The sequence below is a fragment of the Helobdella robusta genome (genome assembly GCF_000326865.2).
Source record: "Helobdella robusta unplaced genomic scaffold HELROscaffold_14, whole genome shotgun sequence".
Lineage (NCBI taxonomy): Eukaryota > Metazoa > Annelida > Clitellata > Rhynchobdellida > Glossiphoniidae > Helobdella > Helobdella robusta.
In genome coordinates, this window is record NW_008703782.1 from 3,777,599 (window position 1) to 3,800,327 (window position 22,729).

The window sequence follows — 22,729 nt, forward strand, 5'->3', positions numbered from 1 at the left end:
ATTGAGAGTAGCATTAATATAACAAAAACAGAAATCATACAAACAGTTCGACCGCACCCACATTTCCAAACTTAAAAATTTACACACACACACTTACACACACACCCACACACCCACAAGGCACTGCAAACAATAATAAATTAAATAAAGTAAACATGCATTATTACGATTCATTTATACCACAAATTGTTTTCATAATTAGTAGCTCTTAGAGGTATGCAACAACAAAAACAAAAACCGAACAGCAGACACAAATTAACGTGATTCACACACACACAAACACACCACAGACCACACACGCACGCACACGCACGCACACACACTGCTATAGACAGGGATTTCTCTGCCATGCATTCAAACCCAAAAACCCAGTCGCTGCAACATCAAAACCAGGCATTATAACCGTTACACCATCGCGCCAACAGAGACATCCAGCAAGCACACATACACACAAACACATACATACAGAAACAAACACACTCACAAACACAAACCCACACACACACACACACACACACACACACACACACACACACACACAGAGAGAGAAAGAAAGACTAACATTTTTTATTCACACTGCTTAGATAAATTCATATACGAATCGTTGCATTGCAAGCATGTTTAACTGATTCAACGCTCCCGGCCGTTCATTCAAATGAAAATTTATTCTTTTTAAGCCATGATGACAAAAATCTTCAATTGTGCAACATTTTTTCTATTCAATTTTTTTCAAAATTTTTTCAAAATTAAAATATTTTAAATTCTAATTTTCAAACGAACACGTTTTTGTGAAAAGTGTGAGCTAATAAATAATTACTTACTGTACTTGTACACATGTACAACAAGTCCAAATAAACGAACGCATGTGGAAACGAATGTAGGCAGAAACATACAAAGGACACATCATGCATACCAAGAATTCCATGCCCACACACACACACACACACACACACACACACACACACACACACACACACACACACATTGTTCTAAGACACATACATAAATACATATAAACACACAGACAAACATAAATACATTGAAATTCATGCAAAAAACAAATATACTGATATGCACACATGCGCGCGCACACACACATACACAACAAACACACATACACACACACACAACAGGATTTTGCAAATGTGATTCAGAGAAATTGCGTGAATATATACGTTCTCAGCGTCAGCATGGCTTTGAAGTTCTTTCCATCCATCGATCATATATTTTTCTACATTCTATCTGATAACAAATATTCCTCGCCAACAAATTTTTACTTTTTGAAAAAAGTAATTTTTAAAGAATAAAAAAAAACAATAGCAAAATTATTTTTCAAAAAAAAATTACATTGGAAAAATAATAACGTATTAAAGGTGATTATTTGGAGAGAAGATAATGTTTGAAAATTTATAATGATATAAAAATATGAAAGCAGGAGTTCGCAGTCTTGAAGGTTTTTGCCCTGTGATTAATGGTCAATTTTGAAACTTTTTTTCAAAGTTGTCTAGTTGTCTAGACTCAAGCAAGATTCCACAGATTTTTTATTTGTTTTTTTTTTGATGATGTCGTTTTAGTAGATGATGTTGATGAATCTGCTGTTGTTAATTTGTTGTTTAGGTGTCATAGTTGTTGGCAACGTTATTGAAGTTTTTGTTGTTGTTGTTGTTGTTGTGTTGTTGTTGTGCTGATTTCAATTGTTATTTTTCTTTTATTGTGATAAATGCTACAATTTGCTTCATTAATATTTTGTTGTTACAACTCATTTTGCCATTCCTAAAAATTATTAACGAAATATCTAAAATCTATTGTTAGTGTGGTCTAAACAGTGTTTTTCAAATTAGTAGTAGCAGTAGTAGTAGCTGTAGCAGTAGTAGTGGTAGCAGCAGCTGCAGCAGCAGAAAGATAAATTTCAGTAGTAACAAATAATAATAGTACTAGCAACTGTAAACAAAAAACAGCGGATGCAACACGAGAAGAAATTGCAGTTGTGTAAAAGTTTTATATCTATTTCAAATTGTATTTTGCTTCCGCCTTTAAAACATGGCTGACTGGTTGGCTGGTCCTAGAGCGTTGTTTATTTTGAATAAAGTAAGAAAGAGATAAAATAATTATGGAAGGCCAACGACGACAACGACCAAAAGAAACTTGTAAGAAATTATGAAAAAATATCTTTATTATTATTATTATTATAATACCCCGTTATAAACACTAATGCTGAATTACTGCCGGATTATCAGATACTAAATGATTTAAACGACTCAAAAAATAACAATAACAATAATAATAATAATAACAATTTTCTTAATAACACTAATAATGACAATAATAATAATTTATTAGCATCGTTCTCATAAAACTTGTAGTAGTTGCAGTAATAATATCAGTAGTAGTAGTTGATGTAGTGGTAGAAGCGGCAACTGCAGTAGTAGCAGTAGTAGTAGTAGTAGTAGTAGTAAATGTTGTATTAAGATAGGATTAATATATAATAATATTTATTTGTTACATTTATTATAATACAAAAAAAATTCAATTTCTAGAAATATTTGAAAAAATTTACCATATAAAAATGGAAAAAATTTCACTTTCAGCAGCAGTAGCGGTAGTAGCCACAGTAGCAGCAGCAACAACAGCAACGACCAGGCAAAAGAACATTCATTCAATTCGCCATGTCTAAATTTTGGTAGAACATGCAAGAAGCAAGAGAATATCACTTGTTATTATTATTATTGTAGATAAGAGAAAATTTGAAATATCCGAAGGATATGCCTCAACCACTCAGCTCAGTCTGTCCCAATGTCTGGCCCAGCCCGGCTCAGTCTGTGCCTTTTGTTTTGTTTTGAGATCCAATTAAATGAATTGCATTATAAATAGTTTGATCTATATATCAATTATCATTACTCCACTATTTCATTTTTTAATTCTTTTTAATCATTCATTCATATAGTCATTCTTTGATGCATTCACCTATTCATTTATTCATTCATTCATTCATTCATTCATTCATTCATTCATTCATTCATTCATTCATTCATTCATTCATTCATTCATTCATTCATTTATTCATTCATTCATTCATTCATTCATTCATTTATTCATTCATTCATTCATTCATTCATTCATTCATTCATTCATTCATTCATTCATTTATTCATTCACCCATTCATTCATTCACACACTCATTTACCCATACATTCACCCATTCATTCATTCATTTACCCATACATTCACCCATTCATTCATTCATTTATTCATTCTTTCATTCATTTATTCAAATGGTTGAATGAACATAGAAGCATAACAGCATCAAATTATACGCGTCACTGAATGACATTCACTCATTCAGTTTTATGTTAGTTTAATCTATCATCTTAATTATTTAATTTGTTGATTCATTCAATCAATCAATCAACCATTCATCCATTAATCCATTCATTCATCCAACAAGTCATTAACTCAATCTTTTCTTCTTTCATTCATTCATCCATTCAATCTTTTCTTCTTTTATTTATTCATCCATTCATTCATTCATCTATCCAATTTGTTTAACAGAGAAATGGAGTATGAGGTTTGAATCGTTCTAGTGATAAAAAAAAGAGATACGCTAGCGTTAATTCAACTGACATACCATTAAATGGATGTGGGAATATTAAAAATGGATGGAGATGGTGAGAAAAATTCATCTGTCATTCCACAACTGCTACACTTTATTTTCATCAAGCTCTCACTTTTTGATTCACCTCTCACTTTGTCATCCACATCTCAATTTGTCATACCTATTTCATTTCATAATTCACCACACATCACTGTAATTCACCTATCACTTTGTCTTCCACATGCCATTTAGTAATTCACCCCCACCACTCACTTTTTTAACCACATCTCACTTTGGTTTTATTTTATTTTATTTAAATTATTATTTAAAGCTTCGTAAATATTAATTGCGTTTTTGATTGGAGTAAAATGTTCGAGCCATCCAAACAATCAAGCAAGCAGGACATCTTCAAGTTCATAAATTTTAATTGTTTCTTTTTTTTAAATTAAATTTCAGACCACGTAGCTGAAGTTTTATCTGGAAATAGTTTAAAAACTTTAAAAAAAAATAATTTAAGGATAAGAAAATCTCTTAAAACGAAATTATTTTAAATTTTTCATAATTTAGAAATTAAATAGTGAATGAATTTGAAATAAAACCAAAATCTACACGAAACTATCTGGGTTTTTTTTCAAATTTAATAAAAAAAAACAAGAAACACACGCACATGAAAAAAAGCCCATAGAGACTTTTGACATTATTTTCATTTGAAAAATTTAAGATTTACAGCTCCTGTCCAACAAACACGTGAAAATACTGGAGATCACAAAATAACGTTATAACGGACTAAAAACCAAACCATTCCAATGCGACTTGGCTGACAAAGTACTACATCTACATACAAAATAATTTTTACTAGCCTTTCAATGTCTGTCTATTCTGTCACATCACAAAGTAACGAAATCATAAATTGTTTTTTTGTAAAAGAAAATAATAATACTGAAAACGTAATTACAAAATTTTGAAAACAAAAATAAAAGAATCAATTATACAGTGTGTGTAAATTATAGTTTTTTACCTACCTCAGTTTTTATGAAATTTACAAATTGTCATAGCAAATAAAATATGGAAATCACGTAATAAAGAATCCAAGCATGTACTAAGTATTAAAGTAAGAATTAAGTATTAAAGCAGATGATAACGTTCAGAAGAATACATCTAATTGTAAGTAAAATATAATTATAATGAAATAATATAATATAATTATAATGAAATAATATAATTATAATGAAATAATATAATATAATTATAATATAACTTAATGACTTTAAAGATGATTGTTGGAGTTTAAACTTTGATCTAGTTAGACAAACAGTTAAAACAAACAGCACTAAACCCTAACAACACCGATGATAATAAATGTGAGAATGATTCATATAATTGAAATGAACATCCCATAGAAAAATTATTTGCTATGATGTATTGTGAATGAAATAGGTTCTATTTTGACCAGGAATTTTTTAAATAAATTGCTTTAGTTAATTGAATCTGAATTATTGAATATTTTAGTGCTATAAAACACATAAAAAATAACATAATTAATATAATACTTACACACGTGCGTGTGTGCGTGTGTGCTTGTTTGTGTGAGCAAGTGTGTTTGTACTTATTCAAACTAATTAACACAAATCCATTATAATTTCTTTCTCTTGCATTGTAATTATAAAATCTGGTAGACAGTTGTATAAATATTTCCATATTTCCGTTAATTATAAAACGGATGTAGGTTACTGTATTTTTAATTGAATATTGTTAAAGGAAGTAAAAATTTTATTACTCTATATTTTAATTTATCGAAAGTATTAACAATCTTACTTTACAGATGTTTTTTTTAGTTTTACAATTTATTACGAAATTGGATTTTATAAAAAATAAAACAACTCGATCGCGGATTTTTTTAAACCAATTTCTTAATAAATTTGAATGAAAAAGTTCTTCAGTAATTTAAAATTTGTTGGTTCCAGGTTGAAATGTTATTTGTTAAACCACGGAAAACAAGTAAAGACGTTTAAAAATGTTAATTCCTAATTAATATTATATAGCAGTTATTTCATCAAGCTTTCAATTAATGTGATTTCAAACTACGTTCTGAACAAGAATTATCGAGATATATCGAGATAACGATAAAAATGACAAAACATTTAATCCTTGTATAACTATAATAAACTAAAAAAAACAACTAAAAAAAGCAACTAAAAAAAGTTGATGGGCCGCCCAATTTAGAAACGTGCGTTGTTACTTCATCTGATTTTAACAATTTTTATTCAAAAAGATTCTTAAACTCTTGTCTTGTGAGAAAGCTGTCAAGCTTTTCACACAAAACAATTATTAGACATTTTTGATTCTTTGTTTTGGAAATGGTTCAGCTAATAATTTTTAATGTTTTTTATCTACAACTACAGAGTACTGCTGACAAACAAAATATAAATAAAACGATGGATATAATGATGTATTTTGTTTTCATTCATTTGAACGTGACAACAAACTAGATCACATTCGTCTATGGATTTTGAATGTAACGATGTTTGAGAGCTGACGGCAGGGATGATCTACGATTCCGTTAATTAAATCAACTTTCTTGATAAATTATAAACCCTGGTCATGGTATACAACTATACATAGATATATGAATATATATCATATTTATTATATATCATCCAATGGAAGGGTATGTTAGTAACGCGCTACACGTAGAAAAATAATGTGAACTTATAAATGATTTCAATAAATAAATTAATTAATTTAATATACACACCATATATCAAATTTATTGAAATTAATTAAATCTGATTTCAATCATTAAATTTGGTTCGGTAAACATTTAGAATCAATATAACTATAACATAACATAAATCGTATTGAATGTTTTTTGAGTTAACCTCTAGTGTGAAATTTTAAATTTGGGTTAATCATAGATAGGAAGTTGCTAGAACGACTTTTAGAATATAAATGCGAATTAAGAAACAAATTAAAAGCCACTGGGAATAGAGAAAAAAAAAGAGACACTAACATTGTGTTGGAAGTGTTCCAGAAGACCGGGGCGAGCATAAATCCCGCTGTGGGAATGAGAAGGCATGCGAACAACAACAGAAAAAACGACAACAAAAATAAATTTGTATGTCTGGCTGACTGACACATTTAAATGTTTGCCGGACTGTTGGAATTACAATAAAATAAAAATTAAACTGATCTCGTTTAATTATTATGTTTGGGTTTGATTGATGTCGCTAATCACATGTCCTTGCTGTAAGATGGAAAACTCTGTAAGATATGCTGAATGATGAATTGTGTGCTGTGTAAATGAGTTGTATATCCTTTTTAGATTTACCGATTTTTACTACTTAAACTTTATAGATTAATCGAACTAAACATTATACTCCGAATTATTATTTAAATAGAAATTAGAGTATTTATTGATTTAATTAATAGTAATGTGGATGGATGAAATTTTAAAAAAATGCAAAAATAAAATTAACTTGTAAAATGTATAAAAGAAATTGTAAAAAATATTTCAAAACAGTTTTAGTATTTCTAACATTCAAATAAAAATTCTAAATCCGGATTAAAGTTAGCATTGAAATTAAAAAATTAACAACCAATTTTGTAATGACACTTATGAAAAACTTTTATTATCTCCTGCACCACTTATCAAAAAAACTGTCAATTTATCCTAGATTTTATTGCAGAAAAAACGCTTTAAATTAATTAAATTTGAACAAAATAATCCAGAAACATGCCAAATTTAACCAACTCGACAACCGACAAACATGACAGAGAGCAGGTCGAACGAAACCGGCGCAATTTTCGAGACTTTATGAACGAATGGAGCACTATGCACTATATAACAAGAATACCATTCTAATATCCACTCTATGACATACACAACACGCAACAATTCATGCTAACATTTATTCACATATACACATACACATATCTACATTCACAATATGCACATGAGAATTTATATTTATACGTCAACACGTTCTTTGTATCAATTTGCATGTATCTATTTTTATATGTCTATTTGTATATATCCCTATGTTTTGTATGTTTAAATTGTTTATATTTATGTTTAGTTTTGTGTGTATCCATTTCTATATACCTAGGTTTAGTTTTGTGTTTTCAAGTATATAGGTTCATATATATGTCAAAAATATGTTTATTTATAAATTTTTTTCAATGATTTGGAATTTGAGATGCTTTGTTTTTTCTAACAATTGTAAAAAATAATGCGATTTGATAGTAAGTTATGGTAGGTGCGTTGAAAAACGAACCAATTCAACTTTCCACATCGTCCAACTTTTTAAACTTTTGTGAAATATTCTGTAAAAAATCGATTATCTAGATTTTTAAAAGATGATAATATTCAAATAGATATAAATTATAAATTACATTGCAGATTACATAATTAACTCAATCTAATAATCTCAAATAGTTTATAAATTCAATTACAGAATGAACAGACATTCAGCAATGATTGAAATAAGCTTAGAATAGAAACATATGAGTAGAAACATCATAAGAGTCAGTATAACATTCAACATACTAAGTTCTACTCACGAATATACCCATGGTTCTAATATAATGAATGAGAATTATATAAAATATTTCTACATAATGAACGAGCAAGCAGTACGTAAATGATTAAATGCATCAAGTAACATGAGCCACGACAACTACATCAAACATGACATTTAGTATAAGGAGTAGTTGAAACAAACTGCTTGCCCGTGTGCTGTCTATTGTTCCATCCATCTCCATATTACGTAATCTGATGCCAGGAGCTGAGACCATAGAATATTTCTGTCATGGAGTTATAGACATGATCACGATGATCTAGTAGAGAGTAACTCCGTAATTTATAAACAACGTATGAATCATGAAATGTTTTTTTTATATAAATTTTTAAACATTAATTTTAGAAAAAAATTTTTATGATTAAATGCAAGATTTATATTTTAAAGAAATTATTAATGATAATTTATTCATAATATCATGAGTTTAAGCTCGTTGGACAGTTGCATGCAGATGTTTCTAACCTGAAGAGTTTGAAATTCTAATTAAAGAATGATAGCTAGTAACTACATTTTCCTTAAAAATACTAATTATACCTGGTGAAATCATCGTAAACTTTGAGTTTTCTTTAATGTTAAAATGTGAAAATTGTGTTCTGCCAACTTCTAAATGAGGATTTTCAGCAGTTTGTGTGTGTTTGCATGTAAGCAAATATGTGTGTATGTGAGTATGTTTGTATGTTTTTGTGCATGTTTGTGCGTGTGTGCGATGACTTGAATTGAAGCACACACACACTCATGTTGATTCCCTAGCGTACAGGCCTCCAACTTATTTATACTGTCATTCTTTTTTATAAATACTTCATATAAATTACTTCCTCTATTGAAGAGTAGACATGTAAATATGCAGTTTGTGTATGAGTGTGCGTGCGTGTGTGTGTGTTTGTGTGTGCATGATTGGATGTACAACACTCGCAAATTTTGTGTGTGTACGTGTTTTTATGCGAGCACATGTATGTGGAAGAGAGAGTATGTTCGTGTGTGTGTCTGTGTGTGTGTGTGTGTGTGTGTGTGGTGTGTGTATGTTGTGTGTATGTGTGTGTGTGTGTGTGTGTGTGTGTGTGTGTGTGTGTGTGTGTGTGTGTGTGTGTGTGTGTGTGTGTGTGTGTGTGTGTGTGATGAATAATTGTATGGATATTTACGTATGGACGAGCGTGCGGGCAAGAGAAAGTGTCGGAAGAATAGAAACAATTAACTTCAAAATTTGAAGCTGCCTTCAAGGCTGATATACGCTCCCCTATCCAGCAATTAATTGGAAGACAATTCAAAATGTTATTCAACGTTCATTTGCCATTCTCTTTGATGTCTCTGATGATGATGGTGATTGGTAGTGGCGACGATGACGACGACGACGATGGTGATGATGATTTGGAATATTATTATTTTTATTATCATTAATATTATATTGTATAAATTTTTTTACTAGAATGGAAATGCCACACACATACACCAATTCTCTCGCGCACACACACTTACAGTATATACTCACATACACACACACATACACACTCAAACAAACACACACGCACACTCACACACACAACGACAACAACAACGATGAAAACTGGCAGATGTTCTACAAAGGTTTTTCAAAGGTCCTTAAAAGGTCCTTTACATTTCTACTTGTCTTTTCTATTTTGATTCCGTCATTATCAAAAATGTCCTTTGATGCGGCCCATTAAGCTTTGGGGTCGTTTATTCGAGTGCCCCCTCAAATACCCCTTACAATTGCTCATTCGGGTTGGTTGGAATGCCACAATTCAAACAATTTTGCATATTGCAAACATTAATGCAACAGGGCATGATTTCTTCCTACACGCTCTATGGGTTTAATGCGTTTGTTTGTGTATGTATGTGTTGTGAATTTGTTTCTGTGTGTGTATGTGTATGTGTGTGTGTTTGTGTTTTGTTTATGTTTGTTTTTGTATGCGTGTGCTTGCGTTGAGTTTAATGTGTGTGTGTGTGTTGTATGTTTGATTGTGTGTGTAAGCGTGAGAGTGTGTGTGTGTGTGTGTGTGGTGTGGATCTGTGAATGTGTGCTTGGTGTGGTGTAGATTTGTATTGTTGTTTATTTTCAAGATGTCGCTCCGTACGTGTGTGCTGTCTGCTGTACTCAAATGTTTGTAAATTTGTACTACTTCAATGAGTATGTACTGCCAACCATTTGAATGTACCTATTTAACAGTTTTATGATTGTTTATTGCCAAACTTAAATGACATTGGATAGGAAAATGGAATATTGCATCTTGAAAGTTGATGGGACACAAACTTAAGCCAAAAATATTTTGTCTCAACATTGCCTTATTTAAAAAACACCCTTTCCTACCAAATCAAAAATTGGTTCGCATTCAGATTAAAAAGATAGATTAAAAAAATAAACATAAAAGAAATTCAAATATAATTATTATTATTATCATCATCATCACCATCATTACGGTGCATAATATCTTATTATTATTATTATTATTATTATTATTATTATTATTATTATTATTATTATATATTATTATTATTATTGTTATTATTACTTTTTTCATTATTAGTAACAACAGTTAAAATTCAAGCGAGGGTGAATTCCATAAAATAAAATAGATCCTCGTTGTTTCAGAATGTAGGCCCCAGAAAAATATTTAATGCAATTCGTTGAAATGAGAAACAAAGCAGGAAGGATCAGATTGGAAGTGGAAGGGAGAAATCTGGAATTTTATTCAAATGTTAATCCACCGTCGTATTTCATCTCATTCTCTGCATAACTGGAGAAATAATTGATTTTTTTTTAAGTCCGTTCATGAAGCTCACTGAACGTGTGAATTACATTTTGATATTTCTAAACAAAAGGAAAATAAATGAGTCTACTAAAATTTTGTGCTTATTGATGAAAAAAACTATTTTAATGTAATAATAACAAATTGGGCTTTTGTTTCTATTTTGATAAAAAAAAAACCTTAAAAACAGTTTGGTTACATTCAAGGTTTAAACGATAAATGTATTTTGCATGAGTTCATTTTTATATTTTCAAAACACTTTTGAGCTATTCACAAAAATATTATAAAGATTTTTCAAAATTGTTAAAAAGTTGGTTGCACATCTAATGCGTAAAAAATTCACGGTTGACTGGCTTGTAACGTGGCGGTGTGTTATTAAAAACTGAAAAATGGATACATGCTGTGTTGCTTGCCTGCGTATCTGTTTGTGTACATTGTTCTGTTCCAACCTTCAATACGTCTTGCTATCTAATATACATCATTAAGTTGCTTGTTTCAGCTACATGAAATCACAACAAATACTTAACTGGAAGCTGTTGAAATGTGAGACGCAAAGAAAAACGTTATTTCCAGTGTTGCAAATCGGAAAATGGAAACAAAATAGAAAATATTTAGATCTGTTTGTTCAAATTTTTCAGAGTTTTATGAACGCCAACATTTTCCTAGAAATAAAACTAGCCAAACCCGATGTAAAATTTGTTCAAACATAAATTCAATAGTCTCGTTAGTATGTTTTTGATCGAAATGGTTTGTTGCAATAACAAATTTATCAAATTTGTTTTAAATTTAATGTTTTTGATTCTTAGTTGTTTCAACTATTTTGATTAATAATTAAGAATTTGTTATAATTGAACTAATGCAGATAAATGAAATGTTTCAACTTTCCCAACCACACACTTGTGTCAAACTTCTGTATTTGTAAATAGGATCAATCAATAAAAAAAATATTCCCAAACGAAAATAAATAACTACACCTACTTGTGTATCTTCAAAGACGCATTCCAATGACAATCGCTGGCTCGTATGATCCGACAGACAATCAAACAACTCAAACGATGAATTGCGTTGAATTAATTCAAGAATGCCGATACAACAATCCTTGTTCAGCAATACAACCCCGTAATTTGTAGCGCGAACTGCAAAAAAAAATTAAATGATTGTAAACGTTAAAATTGCTAAGTAGAAGTAAAATTTGCACATGGAAACTTCAATGCAAAATTTGTATAGCGCACGAGTTACAAGAAACATTCTGAGAACATTCTGAGAGCAAATGTTTTTAGGCAAGTTCGTAATAGACAGAAGGAAGATAGAGACCATGAATAAATAGTGCCTGCTCTCTGGTTGGATGCATCCACTTGAAACACTCGTTACGTCATTTCCAAATTTCCTGGCATCAATATTAATGGTTTTTCGCATCCATGTACTTCAAGATATTGGTGTCTCGATACAACGTCTCGATATAGAAGGGCGATATACCGAGACATCAATCGTAAAGCATTTGTTGAGATTCCCAGCTATAGGGAAGCCCAATGAATGAGGAGATAAAATTCTAGACAGCCTATAAATATTTGTTTGTACTGGAACTTGATTTTGTTTGCAGTTCTCCTAGATTGCATGTTTGCTTGCACTCATCACTGCGCTGTTTTTGTTATGTTGTATTGCACTGTACTGTGTTGTGTTGTGTTGTTGTGAAATTTTTTTGCGTCATGTTGAATGTCTTGTTGTCTTTAAATTACTGCAAGCCGATAAACTCTAAGCTCCATGGGACAAATCAGTGCTCACCATATAATTAGATTAATACTGAAACAAATTACATATTTACATACAAATTCACTATGCAAATAATAATATATATAGTTTGTGTGTGTTTTGTTTGTTAATGTGTTAATGTGTGTGTACATGTGTGAGCGCCCAATGTGTTAAAATCTCTAAATATATAAATAAAATTGAATAAAAATTTATAACATTCAGCGAGCATAGTACCACATAGTGGGCTTTCTATAAATGATGTCAGGTGGTCAAAAAATTTGTGACGGAGGTAGAGAAACTCAAGATAGTGCAAAAAGGGTTACATCCTTTTATGAACAGTCCATAAATAGAAAAATAACTTCTTTAAAATCTTTTATAATTTAATGTTTGCAATGTTTTACAAGCCAATGAACCAACCGAACTATCAAATTTTAAAACAAAAAATTTCTTCAGCAAACACTGAAGAAAGATGAAGTTCTGCAGAATTTCTATGGCCACTCGACAAAAACAAACACACATAACCATTTAAATACTTAGACACACACACACACATATACACATACACTCACACCCAAACGAACGCGGGTATATGGCATCAAGCAGCAGACATTTTGTGGCGCGACATTTCAAAGTCAAACTAACAGCAAATAACGTTGTTATGTTGACGTATAAAGTGCACAGCCGCACATTAGCGTATAACATAAACTTACTTTAATGTGGCCCACTACATGGCTGCCACACCTTCAACTGCACATGTATATTTGTGGGAGTGTGTGTGTGTGTGTGTGTGTGTGTGTGTGTGTGGTAAAATGTGAGTGTGTGTGTGTGTGGGTAGGTGGAAAAATGTGTGTGTGTGCTTGTAAAATACAAAGAGAAATTTATATTGCAAGTGCATTGTGAAAGTGCATGTGTACTATAAAAGTGCATGTGTACTATAAAAGTGCACGTGTTATGTGGAAACCTATTTTGTCTACTCCGTATTTTGATATGTTTTATTATTATTACTTTATTACTTCTCTGAATTTATAATTTCAAGTTTCTTATATTCGTAACCACAGATTAATGATGATAACGGAGTTAGTTTGTTGTTACAGTATGGTTTAAAAATGGATTGATTATCATCTGTGTGAATGCAGCCAAAGTCTTGTGAGCAGCTGGACAAATTCCTCCCTCACTTATCTCGTTACTGCAGAGTTGGCTAAAAATGTGAAATTTTCAAATTTAATTCCTCGAGAAAATATTATTCTTTTCAAATTTGAGTTTAATTTTAATTTTTTGTGATTTTTCCCCACATTTTTCATATAAATTAGTTTGATTGTTTTCTTTTTGAATATAGAAAATCAAATTGAAAATTGATTTTAATGAGCCATTGATTAACATTGATTAACGTGACAACATGCATGCTTAACTAGTTTTGAAGCATTGATCAAAATGCAGATTTTTAGATAATAAATATTATATCATTATATCATGATATCTACGGTTAAATCAAGTTGAATTCAAGTGATCAGTTTGTGTGTTTGTTTGTTTGGCCCAATACATTATGCAAGAAACAAACTGCTAGTTGAGGATGTTTTCAAGGTGGTTCCCCAAAAAATTCCAAATGGTCAGTACAGAAGAATGCTGTCTGACGGCTTGACTTCATAATGGCAGTGAGTGAGTGAATGAGTGAGTGAATGAGTGATTGAACTACTGAGTGAACTAGTGAATAAGTGAGTGAACTAGTGAGTGAGTAAGTGAGTGATTGGGTGAGTAGTTTTTTGATGTTCATCATCGTACTCAAACATCATCCTTACCCTATTTGTTATAAAATTATCCATTAAAATACCAGTAAAACCAATAAAGACACAACAATTGTACAGAACATTCAAATAAGCATCAGAAGAACACGAACACAGGTGCAGCAAACATACGTCATGAAATATGACCGGATATGAATACAAAACTTCCTCAATAGATAAATACCAACACACATGCCTGCATGCTACATACCTAATTTACAATAATTATATATTTTATATTTGGCAATCAAGCACAGGTACGTACAACCTTGATGCAAAAACAGATCCTACCTTAAAACACAGCCTAATACATTATTACGAGAACTGGCATACATATTATATAATACACACTGATGTTTAATTCCGGCAAATGCACGACACATGAATACAAAAATAGTGGCCTACTAAGGTGTGGATATTCTGGACGGTTGCATGTCATAGCAATCGCTACGGGCGCATACTTCAGATACTTATATGGGTATCAATAATTTCCATTAAGACATTTGAACAGCAATGAAAAAATTTAGAAAAAATATAAATTAACTATTTTTGTTTCTACTGTTCATTAAACGTGTCCATAATAAAATACAATTGTTAATTAAAACTGAGTTAATATTAAAGTCTTTCCTAAAAAACTTTATGTAAAAAACTTTACAGAGAAATTAATAGTTGCTGACTTGTGACTAGTGGTAGTGGCACAAAAACAACAATTTCAGTCTAGGGGGTATATGAGGGATTTGCCCAGGGCAAATTTTCTACACCCTACGTTACCCCCTAACCAAAACATTTTTATTAAATTATATCAAAAACTTGATTGCTTTTGAGTTAATGAACACAAACCTACCACAAAAGTACATGCATACAGCGAACCAGGGTATGAATGTTATAATTTATGAAAGAACACGTAATAAGCCTCTGTGATAGAAATTGCATAAATTAACTCTGCTGGCTTTAATGTGAACGATAAACATTTTGCCAGCGAACAAACAATGTCTGCGTGATGTTTGCCAACCACAATGTGAGAAAATTTATGACGTCAACATTAACAACTCATTAACTTATAACAACAACTACAACAACAACGATTACAGAAAAGCAATTAATGTGTCAACGTTAATTTTAAATTTATGAAAAAAAAATCCAGTGAATTCAAAAATATGTAAAAAAAAGTTGTAAAAAAACTCTATAAGTCATGATTATAACATTCTTGTAGAAACCATTTTTACATTTTAAACAAATCCTTGATATGTAAAGGTACAATGTTATCGACATGAACATAAAAAGGCCTGAATGTATTTTTTAATTTATTTTTTTTTATCAGATAAAAATTGATAAAATAAGCGAATGAAATAAAATGACATGGTCTTTATTCACCTAGACAACAATACCAGCCAATGAAACCATGTTAACACGTTTGGCTTCAACAAAACTATCGATAGAAAATTTTAATAAAAAAATTGTCACAGTTACAGTTACAGAATTCAAATTTTCCAAAAAAAAAACATTACCAACTAAGCATTCATAAACATCACATCTATATATAATGCATCTTGAACGTACCAAAATTTTATGTACATATACATATATACAAACAAATGATACACACATATAGATACAAACATACAAACGCGATGTACATACAATACAGCACAAAACAATACAACACAAATAATACATACAAAACAGTACAATATAATACAACACAAACATGAAAACTAAACAATGTAATATTTTCTTCATATTTATTTTGCATATTTTATACATACACTTATATAAAAATATATACAAGTTACAATATACAATATACATATACTCATACATACAAAAAAATATTCTACATAAAAATATACTACTACATGCATGCAAGCATAAATACAATCATACACATGCATACATGCATTCATACATACATACATACATTTGGACGTACGCACGCACGTCCAAATTTTGAACGAAGAATATAAAAAAATCTTTCAAAATTTGTTGTCTTCATGCGGTGACGACTTTTCCACCACTCGTTTGTTGGCCATGTCCAGCGTTGCCAGCTGTGGGTGGTTGAGATCGTGGCCTAACACCTCTGTGGGCACCAGGCTTGACGACGAGTCTGTGAGATTTGCCATTGGCTTTAGACTTGGCCTGGTCATTCAGAATAAATACACGTGCCGATGTGGCGCAGGGGCGGACGAGTTGGGGCACCACGGTTTGGTTTTTCGCCTGGGTGGGGGCCGTCAACTACGTCACTCAGCGCTAAACAATTACATTTGTCGGCTCTTCTCCAAGGCTTCAATCCCGGTTCTCAAGGAACCATCCGGCATTTCTGCGCATGATGGTAGGAGGCGCCGGACGGATGCACGCTAATACCTTGGAGAGCCGGCAGATGTTTGGCGTGGGATGTTATGGTTCCTGGCACCCTCGCCGAACGATACGTAAACCTGACAAGTAAAGAATGCGGTTTGGCCGCGGCCAGGGCAGCGGACGAGAAAATGAAAAAATATGGGAACGCCCTCCCCTCGATGGAATTCTTGCCAATATGCATCGAGGTTCTTGGCCCGATGGACCCCAGTACCCTTAAATTTCTTAAGGAAATATGCAAAACGATCAGCGTCAGATCAGGCGACAGCAGGGAACTGTTTTTCGCAATTAACAACATTTCGTGCTTGTTGCAGCGGTTCCTGCGTGTCTGTGTGCTTGAAAATATCCAACTGAATGCCAACATGTGCAATTAACGACAAATCAAAGTGTTAATCCATTTGTTACTTGATGTTTGACGGTTCAGGGTCACTCATCATGTTTTGGTTTTAACATACATACATACATACAGACAGACAGACTAACAGACTAACAGACATACCATCATATATACATACAAACATACAAACAAATACATACATACATACATACAAACAAACAAACATACATACATACATACATACATACATACATACATACATACATACATACATACATACATACATACATACATACATACATACATACATACATACATTCATACATACATACATACATACATACATACATACATACATACATACATACATACATACAGACATACATACATACATACATACATACATACATACATACATACATACATACATACATACACACACACACATACAGTCGTGTATGTAAGGAAGAGTAATTTGGATAGGGTTGTTGAGATTACTATTGTATATATATGTTGCAATTTATGTGCTAGATCATCGCAGGTCATGATATGTAGACGTTGTGGTTGTCGTCCTGTTGTTGTTGTTGTTGATGTTGTTGTTGATTATGAAGTTGATGTTGATGATGGTGTTGATTTTATAGTTGAGGATGATGTTGATGATGAAGTTGCGGATGATGTTGTTGATGTTACAGTTGCAGATGACGTTGTTGATGTTGTTTTTGAAGTTGTTGTTGTTGTTGATGATGATGACGACGATGACGATTATGATGTCATAATTGATGATGTCATTTTTTCAAATTTAGATGATGCTTCTAATAAAAAATACGCATTTAGAATTACTTCGTTTTAATTAACTTTTTTTGGCTCGTTTTAGCGAAAATTTTATTTTATTTCAATTATTATTATTTCAAGGGTTGCGGCTGTAGTATCCTGTCGCTAGCATGGTTTGTTTAGACTATTATTCATTAATGAAGTTAATGTAGTTGTGAATTATGACATTAATGTTGTTATTTTTAATGCATCTGCCTATCCTTCATGCTTATTTTCCTGGTGTTGGTTTTGTGGGAAATGTATGCTGGTGATGATTATTGTGGCTTGCTATGCATTGCTGCTTTTGTGTTTTTTTTGTTTTTTTTTCTGATACATCTTTTTATTTTTTGTATTACTTTTTAGTTGTTAATGATGTTGATGTTGTTGTTGGGGTTGTTGATGTTGTTGTTTTGTTGTTGTTGATGTTGTTGTTGTTGTTGTCGATGTTGTTGTTGATGATGTTGTTGTTAATGATGTTGTTGTTGATGTTGTTGTTGATGTTGTTGTTGATGATGTTGTTGTTGTGGATGTTGTTGTTGCTGTTGTCGATGTTGTTGTTGATGATGTTGTTGTTAATGATGTTGTTGTTGATGTTGTTGTTGTTGATGATGTTGTTGATGATGTTGTTGTTGTTGTTGTTGTTTATATTGTTGATGAGATTGTTGTTGTTGAGGTTGTTGAAAATGTTGATGTTGTTGTTGAAATTATTATTTATGCAGTGATCACGCACAAAATGATGATGTAGCAAGAACGTTCCCATGTTAATTATTTCCTCACTGACTTCTTCCTTATACGCACCATCCTCTCTATGTGTTTGTGTGTGTATGTGTATGTGTGTTTGCGTGTGTGTTGGCGTGTTTTAGTGTGTTTGTGTGTGTTTGATTGTTTGCTTGTGTGTTTGGGTGTGTATGTTTGCGTGTGTATATGTGTGTGCGTTTGTTTGCCTGCTTGTATGTACGAGTATGTCTGTTTCTGTTTGTGTGTATATTTTGTGTGTGTGTGTGTTTGTGTAGGTGTGTACTAGTGTATAATTGTATAAATTTATGTATCTATAAAAGTGTGAATGCAACATGATTTATCGTTGATAATGATGATAAACAGTCAGGTGATGACACACAATTAGGAATGACGATGATAAAAATGATTATCATGACACTGGCAACAATGATGAAGAATGATAATGATGATGAAGAACATGATAATGATGATGCTGCTGATGATGATGTGATTATGATGACGATGATGATGACGACGATATTGATGTTGTTGTTGATAATCAATGGGATTAGCCATGGTCTGATTCATGTTCATTGTGCCCCCCGTGACTGAATCAGTGATGATGATGACGATAATGATGATGACAATGATGATGATAATGATGACGATTCATTCATTTATTCATTCATTCATTAATTCATTCTCTTATTTATACCCCAGAATTTGTTTATAAGGCCTAGTTACACAAAATTTATTAGGATATACTAAAAAATAAATGAGCCAGCCTACCAGCCAACCAACCAACCAACCAACCAGCCAACCAACCTTCCAGCCAACCAAACATGTTACGTACGTATGTTCTCTTTAGAAATAACACAACGCACACACATTAATAAGAATAAATAAATTAATAAATTAATCAGTTAATCAATTAATTCAAAGCACACTGGCAGACGTTATATTGAAAAATATTTGTCGCTGTATATCTGCCAGAATGATGATGGTGATGATGACGAAGATGATGATAATGATGAAGAAGATAATGATGAAGAAGATAATGATGATGATGGTGATGATGACGAAGATGATGATAATGATGAAGAAGATAATGATGAAGAAGATAATGATGATGATGGTGATGATGACGAAGATGATGATGATGATGTTCGTCATCCTGGTTGGTCATCGTCATTATCATCATATATTATATCATCATTATCATTTTTGCTATTATTATTGTTATTATTATCATTATCATTATTATCATTATCATTACGATCATCGTTGACGTCATCAGCATCATTATCATTCTATAATCATTACAGTAGTCAGAGTCATCATTGGCGTTTTCTGTTAGCAGTAGTGATAGCAGGCCAGAATTTCTACGGCATTCAGACGTTTGTTTGCTTAATTATACACTGTCCCGAACGACCACTGGATAATTTATTAGCAAAGCTTCTCTTTGTCCATTTTTGTGTATTTGTTGCGTACCTTCAGGTACTTATCTGCGTCGTTTTAAGTGCCTCACTCTTATGCATCTGTATTTATCTTCTCTCATTAATTTGGCAAATAATTTTAAAGCAAACTTGGCAAAAATAGGATATTAAAAAAGTCTCAGAGTGGTTTGGTCACGAACTTAGTCTTCCTGGATCCCTATAAAAATCTTTGTTATGTTATGTCTTTCCGTTGTTTGTTGTCTAAAAATTTGATTTACGTTCATTGGTGTGAGATTTCAAACGATTTCAGAATATTTAACCTGTTTATTTAAGTATGATTGCAGATGTCATCATGGATAAGTTTTATTTATTGATCAATTTGGCTGACACAGTTTGGGCAAGATTATCATTAATTTATACTCGTCTTGTTTCGACATCAATCGCTGAGAGAAAGCAATGAATACTGTGTGCTTGTATATTTATTTATTTATCTATCTTTTGAATTATGGGCGCAGAAAATAAATTTTTTTACTCTGCTCACCCCAAATGTAATGTAATGCCAATTTCTGTTGTAAAACATTGAAAGTTTTTATATGAAAAAAAGATATGCGGGAGATCAATCTTTCGTTTTGTTAGCTAAAACCCAATATTGTCTCCATCACATGGCCAGTTAGGTGTGTTGTGGTTTGCTGAATTGCTGGCCAGTTGAGAAAAAAAGATGCATATTTTGTTAATGAAATTTCTCTTCTGATATACAGTGTAATTTTTATCATTTAGATTACGTGCTAATAACATTGGAATCTGCATGTATGTATGTAAGCAGGTAGTAAGTACGCCGCGAGATTTTCAAATCTTCCATATGAATATCTTACCAACAATTTTAATGTCACGTATCAATCACGTGTGCATGTGTATTGCATGTGTACAGTTCTGTAAATTGAAAATCTACTTGCATATGTCTGTATGTTGGAAAGTGTGTGTGTGTGCGTGTGTGTGTGTGTGTGTGTGTGCGCGCGCGCGTTTGTATATTTGTGTTCTTTTTTGTTAAACTGTTAATATTATTTTATTTTTTTTTGTGTTTTATTTGTTGGCACGGCATGCTCATGTATGTGTAAAGTATTGTTAATTTAATTGCACATTTTTAATTGTACCTTCACATGCTAGCATGTATGTTTATATGTCTTTTGATAAGTGTATATGAAGCCTTTGATATGTGTACATGTACATGTACACATTTGTTTGCGTGCCCAATCAAGCAGGCATGTGTACTGTGTAGTGTTGTAATTATGATGGATGTCTGGAGATGACGAAGAAAGCAATAAAGATCTCAACAGTGGATGCTACTTGCCAGCGGATGAAGAATCATCCATTTAAATATAGAGGCCACTTTACGACAACTATAAATTATTATAACTCAATTTATAACTCTATTTATAATTCTGAAGAATGTGTCGGGGATAATTTACACATTTATCATTGATATCATTTGTAATTATTTCCTATTATTAAACATTCAACTGGTTTACTTCATTGTTCCTTATCAAGAAGACGTCGGTGTTTGAACTATACACGATAAATTTTTTACAAACTGATACGCCAATTTAGAGCCCGTGTTTAACATAAATCATAATATTTTCAATATTCTTATTATATTTTAGGCTATTAGACCATTTGTTAGTTCGTGGTGAAGTTCGTAGATAATTTTCATTGGCTGGCCATTGTCAATTAAACTGGTGTAAATATGTATATATTAATAGTTACATAGTAATATTATTAATTAGTTATATGAATATTAATTAATGTTTGCTGTAACATAAATCGCTAGGTACATATATTGAAAATATTTTTTATTTAAATTTTTAACAATGTTAAGTTGGTTTAGTGTTAATTGTTTTTGAATTATTAACAAAGGAATGTTTGATTGATAAATATTTCAACATCGAAAATTAATAAAAGTGAAGTTAAATTAAATTTTCATGCAAACGTTTTTGCAATTGTGTACGATTGTTGGTTGAATTGTCATCCTGAACTGTATTAAAACCTTGATCAATAAAGCTGTTTGGCCTAGTTTTTTTCAGGCCTAACTCCTAAAATTAATTCCATCAATGTTTTAATTTAAATTAAAAAATAAAAATAAATACAAATAAATACATATACATATACATATACAAGCAGATAGATATAAAGACAGTTTATTTTAATTAGTTCCTCAAAAAAATGAGCCGCAGAAATCCAAACTGACCTCACAAAAGTTAATTGCAAGTTATCTCGGCCGAGCAGCGTGGCAAACAAATTGAAGGGGATAGTTAGTTCCATTCCTTTTTATGCTGTTGGATCGCGATTATTTCTTTACGTGTAAGACGACAAAAAATGTTGATTCAATTATTCAAATTGAAGAAATTAATTCATAATAATGTCTAAATGTGTGTATAAAAACAGAGACTCAACTTTGAAGCTACACGTTTTGCAATGTAAAATTATAAATCATTAAAAACTCATACATACCGACACGCAAACTCACAAACACACACACACCAGATAAACAGACAGACACACACACACAAACAAACACACAAAAAACAAACAAAAACATAAACACACACGCAACTGTAATAA

At 31.6% G+C, this 22,729-nt stretch overlaps 1 protein-coding gene across 1 annotated transcript; it reads right to left on the reverse strand.

Annotated features, from left to right (window-relative positions):
• Window positions 1-13,404: 13,404 nt before the first annotated feature.
• Window positions 13,405-17,111, reverse strand: HELRODRAFT_169045 (hypothetical protein; the record flags this gene model as incomplete). The annotated part of the gene is made up of 2 exons (XM_009014879.1): window positions 13,405-13,427; window positions 16,823-17,111. The coding sequence occupies 2 exons, from the start codon at window positions 17,109-17,111 to the stop codon at window positions 13,405-13,407; spliced, it is 312 nt and encodes a 103-aa protein (XP_009013127.1).
• Window positions 17,112-22,729: the final 5,618 nt, after the last annotated feature.